General features: G+C 34.3%; 1 protein-coding gene and 1 long non-coding RNA gene across 7 annotated transcripts in view; one reads left to right on the top strand and one right to left on the bottom strand.

The window, feature by feature from the left end:
• The window catches only part of LOC113513543 (long-chain-fatty-acid--CoA ligase 4), a 70373-nt gene that overhangs the window by 20439 nt on the left and 23057 nt on the right, over positions 1-26877 (top strand). For 2 of the 6 annotated variants that reach the window (XM_052902729.1, XM_052902730.1), the window contains exons 1-2: positions 8397-8416; positions 16618-16656. In XM_052902729.1, coding sequence (XP_052758689.1) covers positions 8412-8416; positions 16618-16656 — 44 coding nt within the window. In that variant the 5' untranslated portion in view covers positions 8397-8411. Of the gene's footprint in view, positions 1-7915; positions 7976-8396; positions 8417-16617; positions 16657-21874; positions 22025-26877 lie in introns of those variants that run through there. The other 4 variants (XM_052902733.1, XM_052902732.1, XM_052902731.1 and 1 more) reach the window with 3 other exon arrangements.
• LOC128202427 (uncharacterized) overlaps positions 1-26877 on the bottom strand; it is a 50095-nt gene that overhangs the window by 19085 nt on the left and 4133 nt on the right. The gene's annotated exons all lie outside the window — the stretch shown is intronic.

Here is a 26877-nt window from a genome sequence, read left to right on the forward strand (position 1 = left end):
TCCCTGGAAACTGTATAGTTCTTTCGGAAAAAATAAATTAGACAGAACTTAAAAAGAACCACTAAGTAAAGCTAATGTAAATATAAGTCATGTTTGATTAGTATCTATTTCAAATGTAGACCCGTTCTTCTAAATATTCAATCCAAACGGGTTTAAAAAGCAGATATCTGCCAATTTACCTCTTATGCCATATTCAGGCCGAGAAAAGTCGCGGACATTAGTTAGCATCTAACAGTTATCTTAAAGATCTTAAGTGTTCCACCAAGCCACCAACTCATCATGTGATCGGGGTCATCTTGAACAGAAAGGTTAATGAGGTGCCACTCTTGTTCCAGACCGTCGATAACCTGCTTATCTCTTGCAGAGGTCTGCCACACTTACTGTGTATGTTACGTCCAACCAACTAACGAATACATATGTTAATTGGTATTGATTATTATTTATCTTGCAGAAGTGAAAATAATTCGTAAGTTCCCATTGCATCCTAACTTGAGTTAGGATCTCGAGTTCCCATCTCACTTGAAGACTACAGTTTCATATCGTTCATTATTCCTAAGATAATTGCGATTAGCTTGTTCTAATTTTGTAATCAAATTTATAATTATTTCTAATTATTGTATTAGATGTATAGTATTTATATACCTTACTATGGTATGCAGGTTGTAGTGGATATAAAGTCCAAAGGCACTTAGTAATATTGAATATTTATTATTTTAAACTATATATAAAGTGACGACGTGTTATACGTGCTAGTGGCGGGAGCGAGAGAGCTCGAACGAACGAGTCAGAGTGAATGATTACTAAACATTAGATTAACTGACTTTATAAACTAAGTTCTCAATTCGGTTGTTAATTTTTTTTTTTTTCTATCTGAAAATAAATATTTACAAAATGGTCCCATAGAAATTTTATCAAAATCGTGGCAAGTAGTTTAATTTTTACATCAAAAATACTTGTTCTGACATAATTATAGTCAGTGTTTTGTAGAACACAATATTTAATTATTATTGTTGTTATCTCATAATAATTAACATAGCTGTGTACGTAAAATATAATAGAATAGAATAGAATAGAAATATATCAAATTTACATAACTTTTAAATCTTATTTTTTTTAATCAGAAGCTGTCTCATATGTTGCTCTTCTATATAATATTTATATTATAATATTTTCATAATTAAATCTTATTACAGAAATATGTTGTATATTTTTATTTCTACGTATTTATTTGGATACACACTTGTGTCATTTGTGAAATTTGGATGTTTTATTTTGATATTTAAAAATTACTCTTCTTGATCTCTTGGAAACTTATTTTGTTTTAAACTTGATATTTTGAGATTTGAAAGATTTTGCACCTCATCGTTATTCTGCAATTTGTTTTTTTCTGAAACTTATACTATAGTCACATGTCGAATTTCGTACCAAAAACGCCTTTTCGGTTCTTTCTTTTTTTCTTTACTATTATTACTTTCTTTGTAACAATTCTTCTCTTTTTACAGATGATAACTTTGCAGTTATATCGATTTCACTTGTATGTTCAGGCTTGTTCAATTACTTTAAAAATAAGGGCTTCTAACGAGTCCTCGTTATAAATAACTGTAATTTTCAATTCTCATTACTGAAACTTGCATACTCTAATAAGTAGCTTTCAATTGATTAGAAATGTTCGTTCAGGTTTATACTACATTAATCATTGTATTGTTACCGTTCCTTTATTTATAACTGTGCATAGTTTTCCCATGACGCTATTGTAAAGTTTTATATAATATATAATAAGGATTTTTATCTTTATATGAATATATACATACACTAGGTTTTTTTTTTTATGCAATTTAGAATAGCAAACAAGCTGACGACCCACTTGATGGAAAGTGGTAACCGTCGCCTATAGACATGAGCAGTACCATGGACACAACAGAGTATACTGTTTCGCCAATGATACCCCCCATGCGTTGCCATTTCTGACGACTCAGTTGTTATTCCTTTGTATCCTGTAATTTGATTGCCAATCCCACCCTTCAAACCGAAACACAGCCATGCAAACACAACTGCTTCACGGTAGAAACACGAATGGGACAGAGTTACTCAAGCAAACGACTTTTGTCTCCCTCTGGTAGTTATGCCAATTTAGAAAACTAATTAAATAAGCTATAATTAGCTCGGGTTACTGTATTCTGATTTCTATCCCTCCTAATAGAATCATATTTTAGAGACCAAACAGGCCCAGAACAGCCTCTATATGTATACGTCCATGATTACAGGAAAGAACTAATGCTTGATAGTTTTACTTTTTTTTTTCTTAATAAATATTCTTCACCTTCTTGGTTTCATTCAACACCGTTTGGAGTTGAGAATATATTTGCTATAAGCAAATATATTCTCAACTCCACAAGATGCTAGTCACTTATTTAAAAGTGATATACTAACATATTATATGTTGATATACCAGAGGGAGATTTTGTACAAAAGTCGATTGCTTGGGTACTTCTGTCCCATTCGTGTTTCAACCGTGAAGCAGTTGTGTTTGCATGGCTGTGTTTCGATTTGAAGGGTGGGATATGCTGTGAATTTACTGGGTACAGAGGAATAACACCTGAGTCCTCAGGAGTGGCAACGCATGGGGGGTATCATGGGCGAAACAGTATACTCTGTTACGTCCATGGTACTGCTCATGTCTATAGGCGATGGTTACCACTTTCCATCAGGTGGGCCGTCAGCTTGTTTGCCATTCTAAGTTGTATAAAGAAAAAAAAGTTGATTGGTGATAATGGAATAGTAACTCCGCCTGCATTATAGGTATACGCTAGCGGGACACTAGTGAGGAATGATAGGTGATGAAACTGTTCATTTGACCCATAATGATGAATTCATAAACTATTAATCAAAATGGTTTCCAGGGGGAACCGCGTTGAGGTCAACCTGATGGAGTATATTGTCAGCAATAGGATTATTAGATCCCCATTACTAACAATCTCTTTCCCCCCGTAAGAGACCAACATATTTGAGTGAGACAGAAAATATTTTTTGTTTGTATGTTTCTAATCTATATCTATCTATATACTTATAATAAATCTGTAGAGAGGTCAATTCTGTACATGAAATATATTTCCAAAATAACTATCAGGGGGTGATTAGTGATCGATACTGATGTCAAAAATGCAATGATTAATATTTTTGTCTGTCTGTCTGTATGTTTGTTATAGAAACAAAAACTACTCGATGAATTTTAACGAAACTTGGTACAATTATTCTTCATACCCCTGAGCAAGTTATAGTATACTTTTTATCACGCTACGATCAATAGGAGCAGAGCAGTGAAGAGAAATGTGTCTGTTACATCAAAATCACTGAACCGTGAGGAAGGACATAGGTTACTTATTTTACGAAAAACGACGGAAACGCGGACGAAGTCACGGGCTAGTTCTAAATAAGTCCGACCACAATTATTATAATGGCAACAACGGAACAGACATTAGGAACTTGTAATGACTCACCGTGCCCGGAGCTGTGGTCGTGATCACTGCACCATACAAAGCGAGCGGGGTTCGTTCACATCGCCCGCCCCAAACGGCAATTCTTGTTTGGTACGATCATTTATTGTCTTGTTTTTTGTCACCAACTTCTTTACTTATTGATTACTAACGATTCACCTTGACTTTGTTCGCCTGATATTTGTTATTAGCTGTCCTGCGGGCGCGCTCGGTGTCTGTTGTTACCGTGCATATTTCAGTCTTATTATTTATTTACTCTTCACCTTTGGGTAGAGGAATAAAGAAAAAGGCGATATAAGGTATTAAATAAATATATGCAAATTCATATATTATGAATACCATACATACATCGAAGTACTTATATACGTATATAATACATAAATAAATATATAAAATACATTATATATTATACATATATATAAATATATAGTTTCGATACTCCCAAAAGATTACAATATACTTATTACCCTCATAACAAGAGCGTTGCCATTCCTTCCAGAGGACTCAGGTGTTATTACCATATAATAGATACATACGTACATACATACACATACATATATAATATATACACAATTAAATACATACATAACATACACATACTTAACAGCACACATACAACAGAAAAAAAAAAACGCAGAAAACGAAGAGAAACACAAGATTTAACAGAGGTTTTGAAGCTTCACGGTTGAAACACGAATAAAAGGAAGAAGAATGAGTGGGAAATTTAAGTCGGAGGTTATTGACACTACACTACTAATTACAAGAAATAATCACAATGAGAAAACAATTTTGTACAAAGTCTTCCCTCTGGATGGAAAGATACATATAAACAATTTGTAACGATGAAAAATTATTCTAAATATGGGAGATGTGATATATATATATATATATATATATATATATATATATATATATATATACTTTTGTAATTTTATTTTTGTGGTACAAAAAAGAGAATGTTTACACCATTTTTAAAATTAATAGGTTGACATGGAAAAGTCGTTGTTACCTTTCCAGGATATGTAATATTATATGAGATTTCATCACGCTACGATAATGAGTTTTTTTAATGGATGAAAAAAACTGATTTTTTTTTATACCACTGAGGTGGCAAACAATATAGGGCCCACCTGATGGTAAGCGGTTAGTGTAGAACTATGAACGTCTGCAATACCAGAGGTATTACGCGCGCGTTGCCGACCCAGAAGAAATCTCTTTACCCCCCTTTTGAAAAACTCCATACTGTAGTTTCATGCATGTAGCATCAGTGAAGGAAGAAAGAATGATAATGAAGCTAGGTGTGACCACGATGATTACAATGAGTGACCGCGGGGAAATCGACCTGTCAGGGTTAAACTGTTAGCAAATGGACACTAACACTCCTATTACTGACAATTCGTCAGCCCCCACCCTACCAGAGATGGTGAGTTGGAAATAAGTAATGCCAATGAATCATAATGTCCCGTTCGACCCTCGACCCCCCCACGTCTGACCTTTCAACGAGCGAAGTCCATGTTTTGATAAACGGATCAGTTGTTATTAGTTCCTTTGTGACTTCATCGTTGTAAACTGACACCTTAATACTATTCAAGGAATGGTTGTCAAATCTTAGTTACGTTTAGGTTCGCAAGTACAAGGATTTTTTTTTTTATTATTGATTTAAATAAAAAAGCAAGTAAAATGCCGTGTGGTCCCAGCATACCCCCTACACCACCCCCTTCCTTTGCTGTGGTTGTCGTAAGAGGCGACTAAGGGAAGGTGAGGGATGGGCAACAGCGTCCCTCTTAAAACATCTCCATAGCCTAATTGCAGTTGTCAATCCGCCTGCCAAGCGTGGCAACTACTGACAAAACTTTCCAAGTTTTATGTTCAAGCTATTTTTTATTTTAAACTGATATGATATGATGATTTGAATTAAAAACTACACAGTTGCACCAAAAAAATAGAGAGCTAATTGCATTTTTTCACATATTAGATTAATTATGTCTGTATTTAAAGCAAAAAAAAGGATATTTTTAACTGCTAATGTTGAGATTGAAGAATATCCATGGCCAAAAGACAATAGTATCTAAAATTAGAAAAAATAAAGATAGTCCTTACATTCTGACCAAGGATTGGATATCATCAATTTACATTATGACAACGCTTCGTTAGCTTGTAACGAAATAATGAACAATAATACTATTCGAATAATACAGTATAATAAAACATAAATATCATGTTTTTTTATGTTTTTTTTTTTTTGTGCGTCTGTATTGTGATTGTTTTTGTTTACATTGTAAACTATCGTGGGCAGCCCTGTCGACAATTGAAGCGGCGGACTTCGGACCACATTGTTGTACTCCGCGAATAAGAGATGGTGCACATAGCACGCAACGGTTTTATCGCGTGACACCGTGATTCGGTCACGCGATATTTTTCTTGTAATACAACCGATTCCAATGTCAGTGAATATTATATTTTATAGCTTGTAATTTTTAAGGTACAAGAGAAAACGATATCTGTGCAGTCTTGCAAGCGTGCTAGATGCGCTGTGTTTATTTCGTACTGAAAAAAGTATTTAATGCATTTTCTGTACACTGTGTACTTCTAGAAGTTAAATTTCATAGTGATAGTTATTCAAAACATTTTACCTACAATATATAATTTTTTTTTATTTATTCTTACACAAAAAATTAGAAACATATAATATATATTAAATAAAGACGTACAACAGGCGAGCTTAACTCTTACAGAGTTCTCTTCCAGCAAACCTTGAGTGGAAAGGAGCATTCAATTACTTATATATTATACTAAGTTATTGGTCTAAGTACTTTAAATATATTAATTAATCTTTGAATATATAGTGAGTAGTTGTGTATTGGACAAAAATTCTTATCTTAATTCTAGATATGATAACCTCGAGTGAAATAGGCTGACGTAAATTGAATAATTGTAAATAACTCAAATAAATCTCAGTTTGTATTTACTACATGAGGTAGTCGTGATTGTAGTACGATATATTGGTATCTGGGCAAAACCTGATTGCTACGTTATCATAATTGTGTATTATTAGTACAAAGGGTTTTTTTGATGGCTGAAAATAGTATGGTAACTCAGGCGGAGTGCTACCAGGATACGCTGGCGGAGCACCAGTGAAGGGTGATAGATGAGAATGAAAACTGGCCAGTTAGCCCATCATGATGAATTCATCAGGAATTAACCATGATAGTTTCCAGGGGGAACCGCGAGGAGGTCGACCTGGTTGGGTATATTGCTAGCAATGGAATTCTTAGTCTCCATTACTAACAATCCCTTTCCCCCAAGTACAAAGGGTTGAGTTTGACAAGGTTTTCAAATAACATATATTATTTTCAATGTTAGATGTGTTTGTTACTCGGCTACGCACAAATACATCGCTAGAAGATCTTTATTATTTCATCTTTAACAAGTTAATCGTTGATAATGTATGTATATTGAGCTTTCTATAGATAAAAAAAAATTAAAACTTATCAAGTAATTTTTGAGTCATCCATGATAACAAAAAAGTAATCTTTCCTGTTTATAATATTATTTTAGAATTAGATTTATTTACATTATAGATAGATAGATAGATAATTTATTTACGTTACTTACAGCACACAAATTACAATAAAAAAAATACACAGTAAAAGAGATAAAAGAATGAAAATAAAAAAGCACAAATAAAAAAAAATTAACAAAATATATAAACTAACAATCTCCTTTCTTTCCCTTCCTTCATGCGTGTGCCATAGTAACACAAAATATTATAATAAATTAAGAAACGTTGGAAATGAAAAATCATTCCAAAACGCCACTTGCCCGCACCTTCTAGTGATAGTTTTATGCCAACTTTTACTTGGCTTTCATCGTAACAACAGTGACACTTTGACCTAGATAAATAATACTGGCCTTGGTGTACCAGAGAGGCTTTGTATAAGTTGTTTGTATGGTATCTCTGTTTTAAGTTTTTACCCCCAAGCCAGTGCTTTCATGGCTATTTTACAGTTTGTAGGTTGACATATTGCATCAAAGTACAGAGTACGTACTCTAACATCTATGGGATCATTATCGCTAACGAGAACATAAGATAGAATGAGATAGCAACGTCTTTTGTCTCATTCCAATTCATGGTCCTACTTACGATAACAAGTGCATTGATGGATTCGTTTAGCATTTGACTAGGGGCCCTGGAATGGCAGCGAATGTTGGATATAGATCAAGCCTAATACACAGCGATGACCATGGGGTCATCTGTGTGTGTTAAGGTTATCACTTTCCATCAGATGGGTCATATAAGTATGTTCATTCCCAACTGTAAGAAAAAACGCGAAAAAAAAACATAGTCCAGTGTATACACCGCTTAGTTATTTAGAGCCTTGATAGAATCACGTGTGTAGCGGATCAGTATATCAGTCGGACACGCGGTCCTCGCTGCACTCTATCGTTTCGGTTTATTTTTATGCGTGAACTTGAATAATGTAAGTGTATATTTGATTCAATACATATTTGATGTTCGTTCGAACCCATTACATATTCAGGACGTTGTGTTTATAAACTAGTTTGTTTTGTTATAGTAACAGTGTCGGTAGATATTTTGCGATACCAATTTCAATTCTATGCAATGTATTTTGTGCTTTGGATAAATAAATAATCACAATTAAAAATAATCACTTATATTGTAAAATTTGAAAATTGCCATGTGGTTCTGACATAGAATGGACCTCTTTCTCGTGGCTATCGTAAAAGACGATTAAGGAAATTTAATAGTTGAGGGATGAATAACAGCGCTCCTTTTAAGACACCTCTTAGACTTAACTGCAGTTACCAAACCGCCTGCCAAGCGTGGCAAATACTGCCAACATCCCCCCAAGTAGGGAGAGGGCTATGTTCAGCAGTGGACAGTAAACTGCTGATATGTGGTATGTTATTGTAAAATTAAAGTCGTTACTCGTACGTAGAATTAAGAATGTATCCATGGCATAGAATATATTAGGGCAGAATTTCGTGAATGAAAAACTTTTCGAGCCTATCTAAACGTGTCATGTTAGTATGGTAGGCTTTATTTTTTTTTTTATTTTTTATTATCGACACTTGTTTCTTTTTGCGACTGTATTTGCACTTCAAAGTATATTTTTACGTTTATTGAAATCACTTCGGCCATTTATTGTGTAACAAACATTCAAACGTTCGTTTTACAAATTTGGTTGTATTTTTTTTTTGTTTGTTACCTTAAACTTTGTCAATTGTAAACCGATTTGGAAAATCCTTTTTTATGTTAAAGAATACACTATACTTACAGTCGTTTTTTTTTGTTAATGGATGATAATGGAATGGTAACCCCACCCGCGCTATCGGTATACACCGGCGGGGCACCAGTAAAGGATGATAGGTGAAGCAGGTCAGTTAGTCCATCGTGACGAACGTCAACAAGAATTGTTCACGATGGTTTCCAGGGGGAACCAAGTGGATAAGGCATTTTGCTAGCAATGGGCGCCTATTTTTATCAAAGCGCTATTTTTATCGGTTTGATAATGTAGTTTTTAAATCAAAATAACTGGTATTGCCACAATTGAAGTTGTGTTTTTTTTTCGGAACACAATCTTATCGTATTTTTGTTATTAGATTGATTTATATTTTTTTCCTTTTATTATCTATTGCTTTGTATTCACTAAGATAATTTTGATCGTTTATGACACTATATATATGTATAAATCTAATATTATCAGAATAATATTAATTATTTTTCCATCTCAATTTGTCATTAACATCTTAGCAATATCCATTAAAATCTTACTAAGTCAAAGTTAATTGAATTAAGTAATTTACTAAACACAGCTTAGAAAATATCGTAGATAATTGATAGGAAATTTATCACGATAGGCCAATTTTTTTCTGTGTAAATAAAATAGTTACCCCGTCGTTTTACCAGAGGGAGACTTAGTCCAAAAGTCGTTTGCTTGGGCACCTCTGTCCAATTCGTGTTTCAACCGTGAAGCAGTTGTGTTTGCATGGCTGTTTCGGTTTGAAGGGTGGGATATGGCGTGAATTTACAGGGTACAGAGGAATAACAGCTGAGGCCTCAGGAGTGGCAACGCATGGGGGTATCATGGGCGAAACAGTATACTCTGTTATATCCATGGTACTGCTCATGTCTATAGGCGACAGTTACCACTTTCCATCAGGTGGGCCGTCAGCTTGTTTGCCATTCTAAGTTGTGTAAAAAAAGTCTGCACTATCGGTATACGTTGGCGGGGCACCAGTGAGAGGTGGTGATAGGTGAGATTTAACCACGATGGTTTCCAGGAGGAAGCGTGGAGGTCGACCTGATAAGATTTACTGCTAGCAATGAAGGCTGTTATGCCTCGTTACTTGCAAACCCTTTCTCACCAAATGATAGTATTTTCTTCTCTACCTAATTTCAAAATCGAAAGGTCATTTCCTTCATCACCTGTAGTAATCCTTATGACCTATAATTTCTCATTAATACCCTGCCAGTGTATACCGATAGCGCAGGCGAGGTTACCGTCACGTTTTGATCCATTAAAAAAATCAAACAACACAAAAGTCTATTGTCGTTAATAGGTGAATATGCAAGTCGATTGAGGCCGTATCAGGTTTCAACTATCACGAATGTTTATCGATCAAGTTATAGTAATTATTGCAAGGAAGTGTGAGTTGCTGAAATTGACAATTTATGTTAAATTTGGCAACTCGCACTTCCTTACGTTCTTCACACTCGTGTTATGTACGATTATCTGTTAACGAAAGTTGACGAGATTCAAGATTTTACCTCAAGTGTTGACGATGCCGAAGTTGTCTCCAGCAAGCTTTCATGGGTGGTGGTGACCGCTTACCATCAGGCTGCCCGCATGCTTGATTTGAAACATATCTATTCATTAATTTAACTAAATAAGGTTTTGACGAAATAAATATATTTTTTTAGTAAACTCAGGAATAAATTCTAAATTCGACTTTTGTTTTTTGCGAGATATATTTAATTTTTCTGAACCTTTGCTGCCTTCTTTTATTTAAAGAGTTTATTGGAATAACATTTTAAAATATATCGTTTTAAAATGTGTACGGAATTAACATTTATTATTATTACTAGCTTTTACCCGCGACTTTGTCCGTGACCGGGATACGTTCACTGACCGAGATAAAAAGTAGCCTATGTCTACTATGTATGTGATTGGTTCAGCCGTTAAGACACTCATCATCATCATCACATCAGCCTTTAACTGTCCACTGCTGAACATAAGTTTCCCCTTTTTGCCAGTAGTTGCCATGCTTGGCAGACAGATTGGCTACTTCAGTCAGACAGATTGCTAACCTCAGTCAGGCTATAGAGACGTTTTAAAACGACGCTGCTGCCCATCCCTCGCCCTATCTTAGTCGCCTTTTACGACACCGGTGGGAAAGGAAAGTGTGGCCTATTCTATAATAATAATATACTTTTCAGACTACAATTTGGTCCATTTTGTTACTAACAATTTCCTTACAAACTATGCTAGTGGAAAAAAAAAGAAAAACAATTCAAGTGAACACTTAACTAAAGCTAAAGATTAGCATCTGTTTGAAATGCCTAATTATAGGCGATTAGTTATATTTCTCGCTTATTACTTTTAGAATCTATGCTAGGACCACACGTTAAAATACTCCTAGATAACAAACAAACACTAACGTTTTATAATTTTAGTAAGAATGCCAGTACCTAAAAGTTGAACAAGTATTACAGTCGTAAAGTTTACCCGTGCCGTTAGTTCAATCTTCATGGTATACGCCCGTATGTGCGCATGTTTTAATTCTTTGTAGAGCGTACCTTGACGCCTCTTATCGCTACTGCACACGGTCGTAAATTGCATGATTTATCTAAATGGTGATTAACGTATTGTCATGTTTAATATGCGTTGATTAGTTCCTCAGCTAATGTTATCATGGTAACGAAGTATTTAGTTACTAGTGCACTTGTTATGAACGTGATGGACTATAAGAAGTGACAGGGTACAGAGGAATAACAGCTGAGTCCTCAGGAATGGCATCGCATGGAAAGTATCATGGGCGAAACAGTATACTCACTCTGTATATTCTATCATAGAAGAATCTCTATAGTCAGATCATAGAAAAACTACCAGGAATTTTATACTACTATTAACATTATACTACTAGCTGTTGCCCGCAGCTTTGCATGCATGGTAACATATTTACTTACTAAATTGAAAATTTGAAAATCCTTTCTTAGCGAATGCTTACATTATAAAAAAAATCTATAACCTATGTATAAAATTTAAGTTTTTTAAAATTAATATATTAGAAGGAAAAAAAATGTTGGGGCACTTGATACGACATGACGAACTTATGAACATTATAATAGAAGATAAGATAGAAGGAAGTTGGGGAAGAGGGAGATTAAGACATAGTTACATCAGGCAGATCAAGGAAGGAGTTGGTGTCGTGTCGTATCAAGAGGTGAAGGGACTCGCTGAAAATCGTGAGTGGCAAGAGTTCCACCGACAAGAACGCAGCTCTTAAATAGGATAGATAGACAGAGAATTAATGTGTTTGTTTGTGCGTTGAGAGTCGGTCAGGACAAACGACTTCATAAGTATAGATAATTCGGTTGATGAAAATATCCTTCCTACCATCAGTTAGTTGCGTTTAAGTAATTACAGAGTGTCCTCGCCATTGGTGGCAGATTCTCTGTTTAATTCAATTACCCTTCGTTACCTCTACTTAGGTGTCCGGTTGAGGAATGTTTATTAATTTGCAAGTACGTATATCGTATAGTTTTATAGAACTGTTTTAATACGTTTTTGAATATGTTTTGATAATATTTTTTCAAACACAGTTATTTTTAACTAATTTGGCTGTTATCGTACACTACCCTACAATTGTAATTTTTTATGGTTCCAATAAATACATTTTAATTTAAATAAATAATTAAAATTTACCTCCCATACCTAGGTCGTAGTGGCATATTATTTAATTTTATAACGAATGATGGTTTTTTTTTTTTTTTATACTAACATTATAAAAAAGTAAGACTCGATTGTATAATGACAGATCTAAAAAACTTCTCAACAGATTATAAAAATCATTTCACATATAAAACCCTACACTATTAACGAGAAATAATAATATAATATTATTTTCAAAAAATTTTAGATCACAATGAAAATTGTAAGAATATAGCCCAGGTATCAAATATTTGCCTATTAAAAGTAATATAAAATACGAATTTATTTGTCCATCTGTCTACCCATGATGGATTGCTAGTTCTAAATAACATTTAAACTACGCAACATGAAATAAACAAATAAAATAAATAAAAAAATGTTTTTGCGTTATTATTATGTAAACTAGTTGTTTATGTGACTTATTTTTAATGACCAATTTGTACAAATAGTCATAGCAAGATTGTTTACTAAATGTTTGAAGTATAAAATAGTAGACTTCAATTTTTTGATAACAGTGTGTACATATTTAGCCATTAAAAATCACAAGTCACAACAAAATTACGATAAGGAAAATTGATATTTCAAATTATATAATTTATAATTGTCTGATAAAATTGATGATGCCTATATTTTTTTTTATGCAACTTACAATGGCAAACAAGCTGACGGCCCACCTGATGTAAAGTGGTAACCGTCGCCTATAGACATGAGCAGTACCATGGACATAATAGATACGTTTACGATTAATATTTTTATTTGTCATACGTATAATATTTTTATGCATCATGCCTACTGAACACAAAGCGTAATGCGGTATTACTAGCTATGAGAAGAAGTCACGTCTACAACTATTTTACTTTATATCTACATTATGTACTTACCTACTTAATTCTACTACATAATCTGTTATTTTATACTATAATTTTTTTTTTTGATGGGTGAAAATGGAATGGTAGCTCCGCCTGCGCCAACGGGATACGCTGGCGGAGCACCAGTGAAGGGTGGTTGATGAGAATGAAAACAGGCCAGTTAGCCCATCATGATGAATTCATCAGGAATTAACCATGATAGTTTCCAGGGGGAACCGCAAGGAGGTCGACCTGGTTGGGTATATTGCTAGCAATAGGATTTTTAGTCTCCATTACTAACAATCCCTTTCCCCCCTATACGCTATTATAAACGCAAAAGTTTGTAAATTGTCACTCAATTACCATTTAATGGCTCAATGGATTTTAATTAAGTTTGGTGTAAAGATGGACAGTAATTCTAAATTGTAATCATATATTGGATACTTACTAATTAATGTGAGTAAAGCTCTGGAATTCAGCTATAGCGCGATAGCTGTATTCGTATTCATAAAAATCAGTTGTATTCTGTCTCTTATTATTGTGTTTAAAATTCACATGGATAGAAGACAACGTAAAACATATTATTTCTTAGTCTAAGTTTCTATGGTTTATTAAAAAAATAAATATCGTACTTAATATATATTTGCAAATGGCGGCAATGTACGCGCTCCTCCAATGTAATAAAATAAAAAAGAAATTTTCTTTAAGTATTTTATTAATCACATACAATCTGTTACATCTAGTTATTTTCTGAATATGACAGCTTTTAAGATTTCTTACTCAAACACACTTAGAACAGCTAAACAAGTTTCAATTAAAAGCAATCAACAAATAATATAATTGTTTATAAAGCAAAATGTATTTATAGACACAAAATCGAATACTTTCAATCTAATATGTCTACAAAACATCTAGTCGTTTATCGGTGAGATTTGTCACGATGGATCTCGTCGTTTGCTTGCAGAGACAAAACTATTTCTACAATAAAGTTAAACAATTGACGGTAATCCCCAGAAGAGTCATATGTATCACTAAAACAATAGAAATAGACTTTGTACAAAACTATTTTTATATACCACAGTTGTGTAACGTTGGCGTGAATTTACAGGGTACAGAGGAATAAAACAGGAATGGCAACGCATGGGGGGTATGGGTGAAACATAGTCTGTATGTCCATGGTTGTCATGTCTATAGGCTGTGCACTTTCCATCAGGTGGGCCGTCAGCTTGTTTGTCATTCTAAGTTGCATAAAAAAAAAAAAAAAAACACTATTTTTATATACCACAGTAACGTTTGCTCGAATAAAACAGTGCGTATTACAATCGTATTCCTTGTCAAACTGTGAACAAAGGAGCGCATTCTTGCTGCTTGCCCCAAGACCTAGTTTCTACATGTCGTATTTATTTGCAAGTTCGCTAAATATAGTTCGCGGGAGCTCGACGCAGCCGACAGTCTGCATGCAAGTGGTTATGCTTGTGTGTTGTTTACTGAGAGGCTGAGTTTTGATACTATTCTATTGTGTTAGTAGATACTAACGATCTTGACTCACAAGTGGGGATGGGACAGAGGTACCCAAGCAATCGACTTTTGTACAAAGTCTCCCTCTGGTATATATATATATGTGTGAGACGAGTTGCCTTCTATTGGTAATACAGGGCAAAAGCAATTGTTAGCAATCGGATCTAGCAGCTCCATTGCTAGCAATATGAACTTATCAGGTCGTCCTCCATGCGGTTCACCCTGGAAACCATCATGGTTAATACTTGTGGAATTCATGACGATAGGTTACCTGACCTGCTTTTGTCCTTGCTTATATCTTGCTTATATCTCACTGGTGGGCACCAGCGTGTACTGATAGTGCAGGCGGGGTTACCATTCCATTATCATCCGTTAAATAAAACTATTTAATACACATACATTGTAAATGCAAGTACAATGTACAATTATATTAAAACAATAACAGTCTTATTATGAGTATTTCCTGTGTGTACTTTGTTTTCTCAATACCACTATTTATTTATAAATCCTTTCTGCTTGAAAGCTTCCACATATGATTAATACACATAAGTAGGGGGGAAAGGGATTGTTAGCAATGGAGTTTGACAGCCCCATTGCTAGCAATATACTCTATTAGGTCGACTTCCACGTACTTCCCTCTGGAAACCATCATGAACAATTGTTATTGAATTCGTCACGATGGGCTAACTGCCCTGCTTCATCCTCACCTATCATCGTTCACTGGTACCCCGCCGGTGTATACCGATAGCGCAAGCGGGGTTACCATTCCATTATCACCCATTAAAAAAGAAAATACGCATAAGTATGCCTTTTGCCAGTAATTATTATATGGTCACGAGGCCGTTGAACTTGAATACCTAATTTTCACACCCTTTGCCTAATATAATTAAACATTTCATTATCGACTAAGGATAATAAAGGACCTTCCCAAAGATGAAGGTTCGAAATTCTTGTTCTTGTGTTCTAGTGTATGTTATGCAATATCTTCGCCAGTTCTTAACCGATTGTAATGATTCTTTTTGCTATGAATAGGGTTTACTCCCGTGTTGGTTTAATTTTAATTTGAAATGAATTTTAAACCGACATCAAAAAGAAGGATGCTCTTAATTAGGTTGTTTTTTTTTGTTTGTTACCTCATAACATCGTCGGTTATAAACCGATTTGGAAAATTCTTTTTTTGTATCTAAAAGGATATGCTTACAGATTGATTTCATAGAAATTTTATTGAAATAGATTGTGTAGTTTAGTTTTTAAAGCAAAATAACGGGTTTTTTTTTCACAATTCAGTGTCAGGTGTCAGGTTTTTTAGTGGAACACAATTTAATTCTATACATTTTTCTTAATTCATACTGCTTTATGATAAGCAAAATATTTTATTTATATATTTATTTTGTGATACATAGGTAACAGTACATAACAATAGATGGTAAGACAAGATAAGTCCTCTATGATCAACCTCATCTATCGAGGTACAGGTACAACTCTACATCAAATCTGCATGGTAGACACGATTCTTATTTATAATTATGTAAAGATATACTTAAAAATTTGTAAGTGTTTATGCAACGAATAAGTACTTTTTTCTTTTCTTTTTTTTTAAAAGGAAGATGTTTTCAATTCGGCCTGTTTTTTTTTTTATGTTACCTGATTTCGTTCATTTTAAACCGATTTCAATAATTATTTTTGTTATTGATAGGGTTCGATCCTTGTCGATCCCGTATTAATTTTATTACAAATGAAGTAGCTATATATGATGCAAAATCTTTAAGTTATATTAAAAATATTGTTTATTTGTTACAGGTTGAAGCCTACAGAAATGTTTATAGACGAAAATGAGACGTGAGTATTCGCAAATATAAATATAATTATAATAAATAATCCGCAAATATAAACAATACGGGAAATAGCACATTGACTTAAAATTCGATGGTAGATAGAGAGATCGATTATTCGATTGAAATAAAGTCAGGCGTATTTCGTATAATCGAATATCCGGATAATCGATTTCAAAATCAAATGAAATAATAATATAATTAAATTTTAATATTTTTTTATTATGTAAATATTTTTTACATACTTCATTTAGACAGTACGATATAAAAAAAAAACTACAAGCTATATAGATAATGAATTACATAATACCTATTTACTCAAATAATACATAATACCTTTTCTAAATCGGTAATTAGAGTTGTGAAGGCTAAGTCCGGATAATCGAATGTTCGGATAATCAATGTTCTACTGTACATGAAATTGAATTACTTCAGTATACCCAATCAAAATGTGAAACTATTGAATATTAACTTATAGACTTTCGCATTACATGGTTTATGGTTTACAAGAGATGTGAAATTAACGCAATTGTAAGTAACCTGTGACCTGGGAGCCTACCATGAAATGAAATTCCGAATTTTCGGGCTCAATTTCGTGTTTTTGTTCGTACCTAAATCGACTCAGTAAATGGAGCTTAACGTTTCATTCATTATCAATCCTATCCTAATAGTCCAGAGGAACGATATTTTAATATTTTTAATAATTTTAAACGGCATGTACCTATTATGTAATTATAACATCAAATTTCTATTTCGTCCCCGAAATTTCAGTAAATATTTCATTGTAGGCCCTCTGGTCGAGACATCGAGATAACTCGGGTAAGTGATCATAGTTTACATAAATGATAGATAGATTGTTCTGTCTCTTTAAACCATAGATTATTGAATAGTTGTAAATCTATTTTCAAATTTGTAATTTGGACAAACGATGATCATGACGAAGGTACACCGACAGTATGATACATTAAATATATATATATATATATATATATATATATAACACATTACTATATACCATTCACATGTGTAGGTCAATTATAGATGAACACAACCTTCCTAATTTAGACATATTTGCAAAAAAGACGGTAACAAAAGATGCCACAAGTGTACAATAGAGAAAAAAACCGGTCAAATGCGAGTCGGATTCGCGCAACGAGTGTTCTGTACAAAATCATTATGATTTTTTTTTTTTTTTTTTTTGTGAAATAACTACAAATTTACGCTTTTTGGATTTTTTCCTTTAGTTGTGCTACATGACATTGCTTCTTGCCAAATTTTATGATTGTAAGTCTACGGGAAGTACCCTATAGGTTTTGATTCCCTTTTAAAATATGCGATATAAACAGAACATAAACAGCTGTATCTTTTGATTGCGTTGATTTATAATATTAATTTCAACTTGATACCTCCACATGTTTCTAAAAAAGGGGTCTTGACAGACGGACGGAAGAACGGACGGACAATTAAGAGATCCTATAAGGATTCCGTTTTCTCCTTTGTAGGTACGGAACCCTAAAAATGGACAAGTACCACAGTAAAGATTAATGTGAAGATTTTCATATCTATTTCCAAACGGTACGGAACCGTCACGACACGAGTTCAACTCGCACTTGTTTCGAGTTTTTCTGTTGCCTCAACAACATTATCTACCTACTTGTTAATTTCCATTATATTACATTGATAACCTATGTTTGGATACTTTGGAAAAAATATTCCAGTTATGTCTGCACGTAGTTGTATGTGTTAATAGTTATATAGGTACTTATTTATATAATGTTATCAACTTCTTTAGACTTTTGACTTGCTTTTTTTACCAACTTTCAGAAAACCTACCATGCCTGCAGGCCTACCATGAAATGTTTTCGGAATTTCGGGTCAGAACGAAACACAAATTTAATATTAAAATTATACGATACATACCGTTTTAAAATATTAGAAATGTTAAAATATCGTTTCTTTGGACTTTTATTGTAGGATTTATGACAACTGACATGTTTAACTCCATTTACTGGGTTGATTTCGTTATGAAGAAAAACACGAAATTGCGTTAAAAAATTCGGAATTTCATTTCATGGTAGGCCGTCTGTTTTTAAATGACACCTTTAGGAATGTAGCAGTGGAAACCGCATCGAATTTGGTGCAGTAGATTTTGTGCGATTCCAGAACAAATGTACAGATTTAAAATTTCTTCTATTAATCTTATTAAAACCTCACATATAATGTTTTCTTAAATATCTCCCTTGTACAAACATAGTCTCGTTACAACGTTATATTAATCCCATATTAATTTAATTAATTCATTTTTTTTTAAATAAATTCTTGTTTATCAATTCGACTGGCCGAATCGATACCGTCAATGTTCATCAGATAAAAATTGGGATTTCCACCCGTATTGAAAAGACCGTATTAATCAGTCTATGCTTAAATGATCCATGATAAGTATGGATAATAATATGGATAATTTTAATAATCATCAAAACTGATTACACAGCATTATTTGATCGAACGTCTTATCCATAGTGTCATAAAGATAGAACTTATCACAATCGGCATCACAGCTTGCAGCTTATGAGCCTGTGACTGTGATAAGTTACAGACAGATGCGCAGTCATGTCATTTGTAATAATAAAGGTTGTGATTTTAACAATTTTTTTATTGCAACTTCGAATGGCAAACAAGCTGACGATGTACTTTATCAAAAGGTGACTGTTGCCGTTGGACATGAATTGCACCATGAACATCACACGGTGCTTTGCTGCAGCGTGTGTATTTCTGGCGGCACCACAGAAACAATTCCTCGAAATGTATATTTTTTTTTATGCAACTTAGAATAAAAAAAGAACATGACAACCCACCTGATGGAAAGTGGTAATCGTCGCCTATAGACATGAGCAGTACCATGGACATAACAGAGTATACTCTTTCGCCCATGATACCCCCATGCGTTGCCACTCCTGAGGCCTCAGCTGTTATTCCTCTGTACCCTGTAAATTCACGCCATATCCCACCCTTCAAACCGAAACAGCCGTGCAAACTCAACTGCTTTACGGTTGAAACACGAATGGGACGGAGGTACCCAAGCAATCGACTTTTGTACAAAGTCGCCCTCTGGTTGTAATAAAATGTAATCATATCACATAATTATAATATTTTATTATTTATCCGCCTGACGATACTGTTTGTATTGTACATATTTATAAAATAATTACCTGTTTACTACTGTTGTAATTTTACTGTCAAATTAGATATAACTAGTACCTAATTGGCGTTTCTACACGGATCTTGGCGAGTAAATAAGTATGACATTTAAAAATTTTCACGTATCCCTCCGTAACGGTTCCGACTCTTATGAGAAGTCATATATTGAAAATCAGGGGGTCTACCGTGAAATCAAATTCTGGATTTTGGGACTCAATTTTGTCTTTTTGTTTATATCGGATCGGAGCTTAACGTTTCCTTCGTATGTGACCAATATTTTAACATGTTTAATATATTTAGACGGTATGTATTATGTAATTTTAAAGTCAGACCCGAAATTTCGGAAACATTTTATGGTAGGCCCTCGATTTCAAGAGAAATTTTTAATATAGAATCTCAATGCGTGTTTTTTTTTTTTATTGTATCAAAATGGTAATCAACTCAGTGTCTCATACAATCGGGAACGCGTGGAGGTCGATCTGACTGGGTATTTTAGCAATGAGGCCACTATTCCCTAATGTCAGCTATTACTGTTAATTCCCTCGATTCCCATATATTCGTTAACAACTATTGCTAAGAAATACTAAGAATTACTCCCAGCCTTTACGTGTCCTCCAAACGAGAATTTAAAAATTCAGATTTAATTTGAGAATCGATCTTGTGAGATCTCCAAACCGCAGTCGAGCGTTGTCCAACTTACCCGTTACCACTGTTAAGTGTTTGTATGAAGTAGAGTATATATTTTAAATACACTATCGGGACATAACGCGATGAAAATTTGTCGTGGTTCTACCGTGACCACGACGTGGTGCATTTCAGATTAAAACGTCGGCAATAAAGAATCAGGTATGTAGGTACTACACTCCAGAGCAATGAATCCGGGTCACTTAAAAAAAAAAACTATAAATCTCAGAAAGTAAGAATGCCATCTTAATGAAATAAATTGTTAAAATTTAGTAGATAATAATAAACTCGTTAAATTGAGTCATTAAAACTTCTTAGTTACTGCAAGGTTATGTCATAAAAAATCAAATTTGTAAAAGGGAGACTTCAGTCAGTTCAGATGTTTTTTTTTTCTTTATGTAATTTTTAATAAATAAAATGCAGTGTCTTATAAATTTTATTACTGTCATTTAAGGGGTATTAATTATATTGTCTATTAAACACCGTTTATTTTATTAACCTAGCATGCTTAGTTTCCATGATTTATAGATTTCTTTAGGTGACCCGCATTCATTGCTCTCGAGTTTATTTACCTGCAAAAAATTGTTGATCGCAGGGGGGAAAGGGATTGTTATTAATAGAGACTGAGAATCCTATTGTTAGCAATATACCCAACCAGGTCGACCTCCTCGCGGTTCTCCCTGGAAACTATCATGGTTAATTCCTGATGAATTCATCATGATGGGCTAACTGGCCTGTTGTCATTCTCATCTATCACCCTTCACTGGTGCTCGGCCAGCGTATCCCGTTAGCGCATGCGGGGTTATCAAACCATTTTCACCCATCAAAAAAAAAAAATTGTTGATCGCATTAAGTCTCGATTGTGTATTTAAAATATGTGTAAACAACACGAAAGTTTAAAATTAAGTATATAATAGTATGCCGACATATTCCGAAGAATAAGAAAGTTCAAGTAGCAATAGGCTGGTGACATAGCTCAAAGATTCGACAATCGATAGAGAAGAAAGGTTCTTGATTAGCGACCCCGTACGGGCAAACACAGTGTAGGACAACCCTCCACTAGATGGAGTGACAACTTCAAATGCATTGCAGGGAGTCAGTGAATGCAGGTGATTTAGGACCGTTCCTTGTGGCATTCTATGGGGGAGGCCTATGTCCAGCAATGAACAGATAGTGACACATACAGTATACATGGAATTTTAAAACGAATCCTGTGTCCGATTAAATTTCTTATCTTCGTAGGTGTCACAATAATTATATTCTTAGCCGAAATTATGTCACAGACTTTATTTACCTGTTGCATTACTTGTAAGCAGCTGTGATAACGTATTATCAGTCAGCCAATGATAAATAAACTTATATTATCGAGATTACCGTGATATGTTTAGTCGTAATTCTACAGGTCACCAGCGAAGGTGTTTATAAGTCATATTTAAATATTTACCTGTGTTCTAAATTTTTTTTTCTTTTCTGTGAAACATGTTTATTGAAGGGTAAGTGAAAATGTATGTTTTTATGTACTTTAGTATGTTTTTTTTTATTGGCACAACTATTGAACAATTTAAATGTGGGTTTTTTTTATTGTTATTTTAATAAAAGATATGTCAATAATATTTATTAATGTACCGAGTTATTTTTAATCGTATGTTCATTTTTTATCCGATATCTATTATAATATATATGTTACAAACAAAACTCTTACCCAGTCAAAAGTACTTTTGACCGATTGTACTAGTCAATAGTATTTTTGACCGGTTAAGAGTTTAGACTGCAACATATACATATGCAAATAGAAATTGAGGGACTCACATGACAAGAACACAGTGAATTCATTAATTAATATAGACAATGTACCAAGAATAAGAAAATGGATTATAAAATAATATTTTTTTTTTATAAAACTTAGAATTGCCATTCTAGCTGACGGCCCACCTGATGGAAAGTGGTAACCGTCGCCTATAGACATGAGCAGTACCATGGACATAACAGAGTATACTGTTTCGCCCATGATACCCCCCATGCGTTACCATTCCTGAGGACTCAGATGTTATTCCTCTGTACCGGATATCTGTACGTTATGCCGGGACCATACGACGTAAAGAAGTTAACATAATTAATAAACTGAATAATTGTTATTTGGGCGTTTACCGGTTTGGTAAAGATATCGATCCGATAATGTAATCACTTAAATATTTTTACGTAGATTAATTTATGTTATCATTGCACAATATATTATGTGTTGTTCATGGTGATGTTTATGTGTTTCTGTTGTAAAAGACTCTCACTTCCCTCCAAGTAGACTGTCAGCTAACCTATACTAATTGCTATTACAATTTTTTTTTATTCTACTGTAATTATAGCAAAACTAATATGGGACTAACACAATTGAGACTTGATTTTACATAACCTACAAAGATACAGGCAAATTGAGATATTCTTTCCATTTTAGGTCACTTAAACATAACTTAATGTGACCTGTACATTTTGTTGTCCAAATTTCAATTTGTTTTTTCCTAAAAACATATTTAAAAAAATGGACGAAATTAGTTAAATCGGTCCTGCATTTTTAATACATTTATTTTTATATTAGAGCCCTGTCCCGGTTCCACACGAGTGTAATTTAACACGATTTGTAACACAACTCTTCCATAAAAAATATCTAAATGACAGTCGCCACTCACAGTCAGTCAATGATAATCGAATTTGTATCAACATTTGTTGCCGCATTGAAAATTGAGTTATGAAGCCACAGACGTGGAAAGTGACTTTGTTTTATACTATTTAAAGATATAGATCATCGCAGTTTTCAACCACAATGTGGTAGCTATGGTGATTTATGGCGCCCGTGATTGAGCCAGTCCAACCACGGAGTCCGACGGTGCGAGACGTTGCGGTCTCCAATTGTACGTACTTCACACGTATATAAGTTCGTCCGCAGATCGCTTTCACTGCGAGCGAGACGCGACGCCGCTTGTCGAGTGTATACGCGGATCCATTGTAGAAATAGTAAGGCGTGGAGCGCCGCCGGCGCCGGCCGGTGCAAAGTCCGCCGACCAAGGCAATCTCTCAAGGTCCCACAATATCTGAATAGCACCGCAACATTACAATTATGACATGGGACGGATAATGGGACCGCTTTACTTCAACCTAGGTTTATCTTCTGCAACATATTGTCATTCACTTTAATTGACAACGGTTATAATTTAGAATTTTGTTCCGCAAAAAAAAAAAACTGCTATTTCATTATCAAAAATAATATACGGAATATACATCTCAACACGGAAGTAAACATCGGCTACAAAAACAATTGACGAATCGGTTCAGAGCTAGCGAAGAAGTCGGATAACTTAAATCCGACCGAATTCTCAATTTGCTTCATTTTGAAGTCGCTTAAAAAGTATGCTGTAATTAGTGACATTTTCAGTGTGCTTCCAATTAAAACTCTTTTTTTTTTTTCGTGTTCAACAATGAATGTTTTAATGTATAATTTACTCTTAGTCACTAGAGTAAAATTTATGATGCACTACTCTCGTGCCAAGTTTTAGGGAAGATTTATGTTTCACTTGTATAAACTTTGTGGTCTTTCGGCATTTCGATAATTAAATGTCGAAACATTATCACATAGCTTTCCCATATTGATATCATTATATCTATTTAACGTTTATTCTATATAATTTAAATTTGTTCTACGATTGTGTTAAAAATCATCAAGCTGTTAAAGATTTTGTTCCGTCAAACAAAAAAGTAGAGGATGGCTTCAAAGGGTCAAATTACCCGAGTGTTTACCAGAGGGAGACTTTGTACAAAAGTCGATTGCTTGGGTACCTCTGTCCCATTCGTGTTTCAACCGTGAAGCAGTTGTGTTTGCATGGCTGTGTTTCGATTTGAAGGGTGGGATATGGCGTGAATTTACTGGGTACAGAGGAAAAACACCTGAGTCCTCAGGAATGGCAACGCATGGGGCGTATCATGGGCGAAACTCTGTTATGTCCATGCTACTGCTCATGTCTATAGGCGACGGTTACCACTTTCCATCAGGTGGGCCGTCAGCTTGTTTGCCATTCTAAGTCGTATAAAAAAAAAAAAGATACAAAGGGATATAACAAAGCTGTCCGAATTTTACGAAACATAGAAACGAATGAAATCGGATGACTTCCGTAAAAATGAGAAGAAAATGTCGTCTGCGGAAGTAATGATAACCCTGGGGTTGTTTTGAAAAGATTGCTTTAAGCAATAACGGCATATTGTTGTACTTGTACAAGTGTATCTTTTGTTTATAGCTTTTTATACCCTACTTATGCACGCAACTTCGTAAGAGTAGATTTTGAACCAATGAAAATCACTACGAAATGACGTATCAAGATAAAATATACACCACATTTTAAGTAACACCTCCAAGAACACAACTGTGAAAACTGCATCGAATTTGATGCAGCAGTTTTTTTCGCTATGCCAGCATTGTGTTGTAACTACTACACTACAGAGAGAGAAGAGAAAAATATCTAAAACTTACTCTTTTGATTTCTATTGGTCTTATCAAAACCTCTTATATTTTTCTTAAATATCTGTACTTATAAGATCTAATCCTGACTACTAACACACAGTCAAAACCAGTCTAAATCTAAGTCACGATAGCTAAAATTGTTTGTTTCAAAATGTAAGTATTGACTAAGAAAAATTTTTGAAATTTTTAATTTAAAGGGGAAACACACCCACCACTCGTGCAAAACCGTGAGCAATAGCTAATCTTCTATATATGTCTACAGTCTTCAGATATCTTGGATGTGCAGACATCGTTTTTTATTATTACGATTTCATTATATTGTTATTCATAATTTGATTCACGTTCAATAGAGGTCATTGATATGGTCAAACTTTGTTTATACGAACCCCGACTGACCAACTTGCTATACCCTATCTTATTTCTTGATTTTCCCAATTCTAAATTCGGAATTGTGACGTTCATGGACAGCAAAAACACACATATCCAGCAACCTGTATATTGCAAATTTTACAATCTCTAAAAATAGTAATTCATTTAGTCGAATGCACCAAACAGGTTGGTTAATGTTTGACTATAGTTAAGGCTCTGTGCTAGTCTAATCAATGCAACTTTTCTAGGTCGTTAGTCCAGTAGTCACTAGCTAGCTGGCCGGCATTTACTTTGCTTTTTTTTTTTAACAAATCGGTTTACATCAGTTAAAAGTTCGATTTTCAAAATTTCGAATTGTATCCCGTCTCGTTATCTCTTTGTTATTGGCATGATGGCCTACAGTAGCCTTTTGTCCTAATTAAAAATAAAAAGAAAAACTTTCATCGATAATTGTACACGATAAAGATGCTGCTAAAAACCTTGTTCCGCAGGCTTAGCCGGCATAGGTCGATTCGCTGGCGTGTCGCCAATGTTTCCCCGAAGCTTATATTTCAAACGACAATACGACGCCTCGTAATAACAGATTTTTAAGTTTCCTTCGTTTTCAGAATAAATATTACTTTATTTATTACTGATATGATCATTTCGCCTTATATCTTTTTGATTACAACATGAGTTTGCGCTTGATCTTAACTCACCTAATGGTAAGTGATCATAAAAGGATAGATCCCATAGGGAGACTTTTTTTTATGCAACTTAGAATGGCAAACAAGCTGACGGCCCACCTGATGGAAAGTGGTAACCGTCGCCTATAGACACGAGCAGTACCATGGACATAACAGAGTATACTGTTTCGCCCATGATAACCCCCATGCGTTGCCATTCCTGAGGACTCAGGTGTTATTCCTCCGTACCCAGTAAATCCACGCCATATCCCACCCTTCAAACCAAAACACAGCCATGCAAATACAACTGCTTCACGGTAGAAACACGAATGGGACAGAGGTACCCAAGCAATCGACTTTTGTACAAAGTCTCCCTCTGGTTGTACAAAAGCTTGGATACGTCTGCCCCATACGTGTTTCTGCCGTGAAGCAATTGTGTTTGCATGACTGTGTTTCGGTTTGAGTGTGGCATATGACAGTAAAATTACAAAGTACAGAGGAGTAAATCTTGGTCAATTGATACATTCAGTCAGTCACGCGGACGGAAACTAGTGATGCGGTTAATAATACTCGTGGTTTGAGTAATGCGGCAACTTTGTTTCATTGGTCATACATTGTGTAACAAGAAACTGCATAAATACTGGTCAGTTAATAGAGCTGTGTGATTTGCCAACTAAAATTTGCTACCTTAACTACTACTAAAATATATATTTGCTCTTAAAAAAAAAGATACAGCCATTAGTTTAACAAATTATTAGCAAGGGTGGGCATATCTTTAAAAAAGTTCCAATTTTCTATTAATGAAAGA

The sequence above is a fragment of the Galleria mellonella genome, unplaced genomic scaffold (genome assembly GCF_026898425.1).
Source record: "Galleria mellonella isolate WM207_F2 unplaced genomic scaffold, CSIRO_AGI_GalMel_v1 utg93, whole genome shotgun sequence".
NCBI lineage: Eukaryota > Metazoa > Arthropoda > Insecta > Lepidoptera > Pyralidae > Galleria > Galleria mellonella.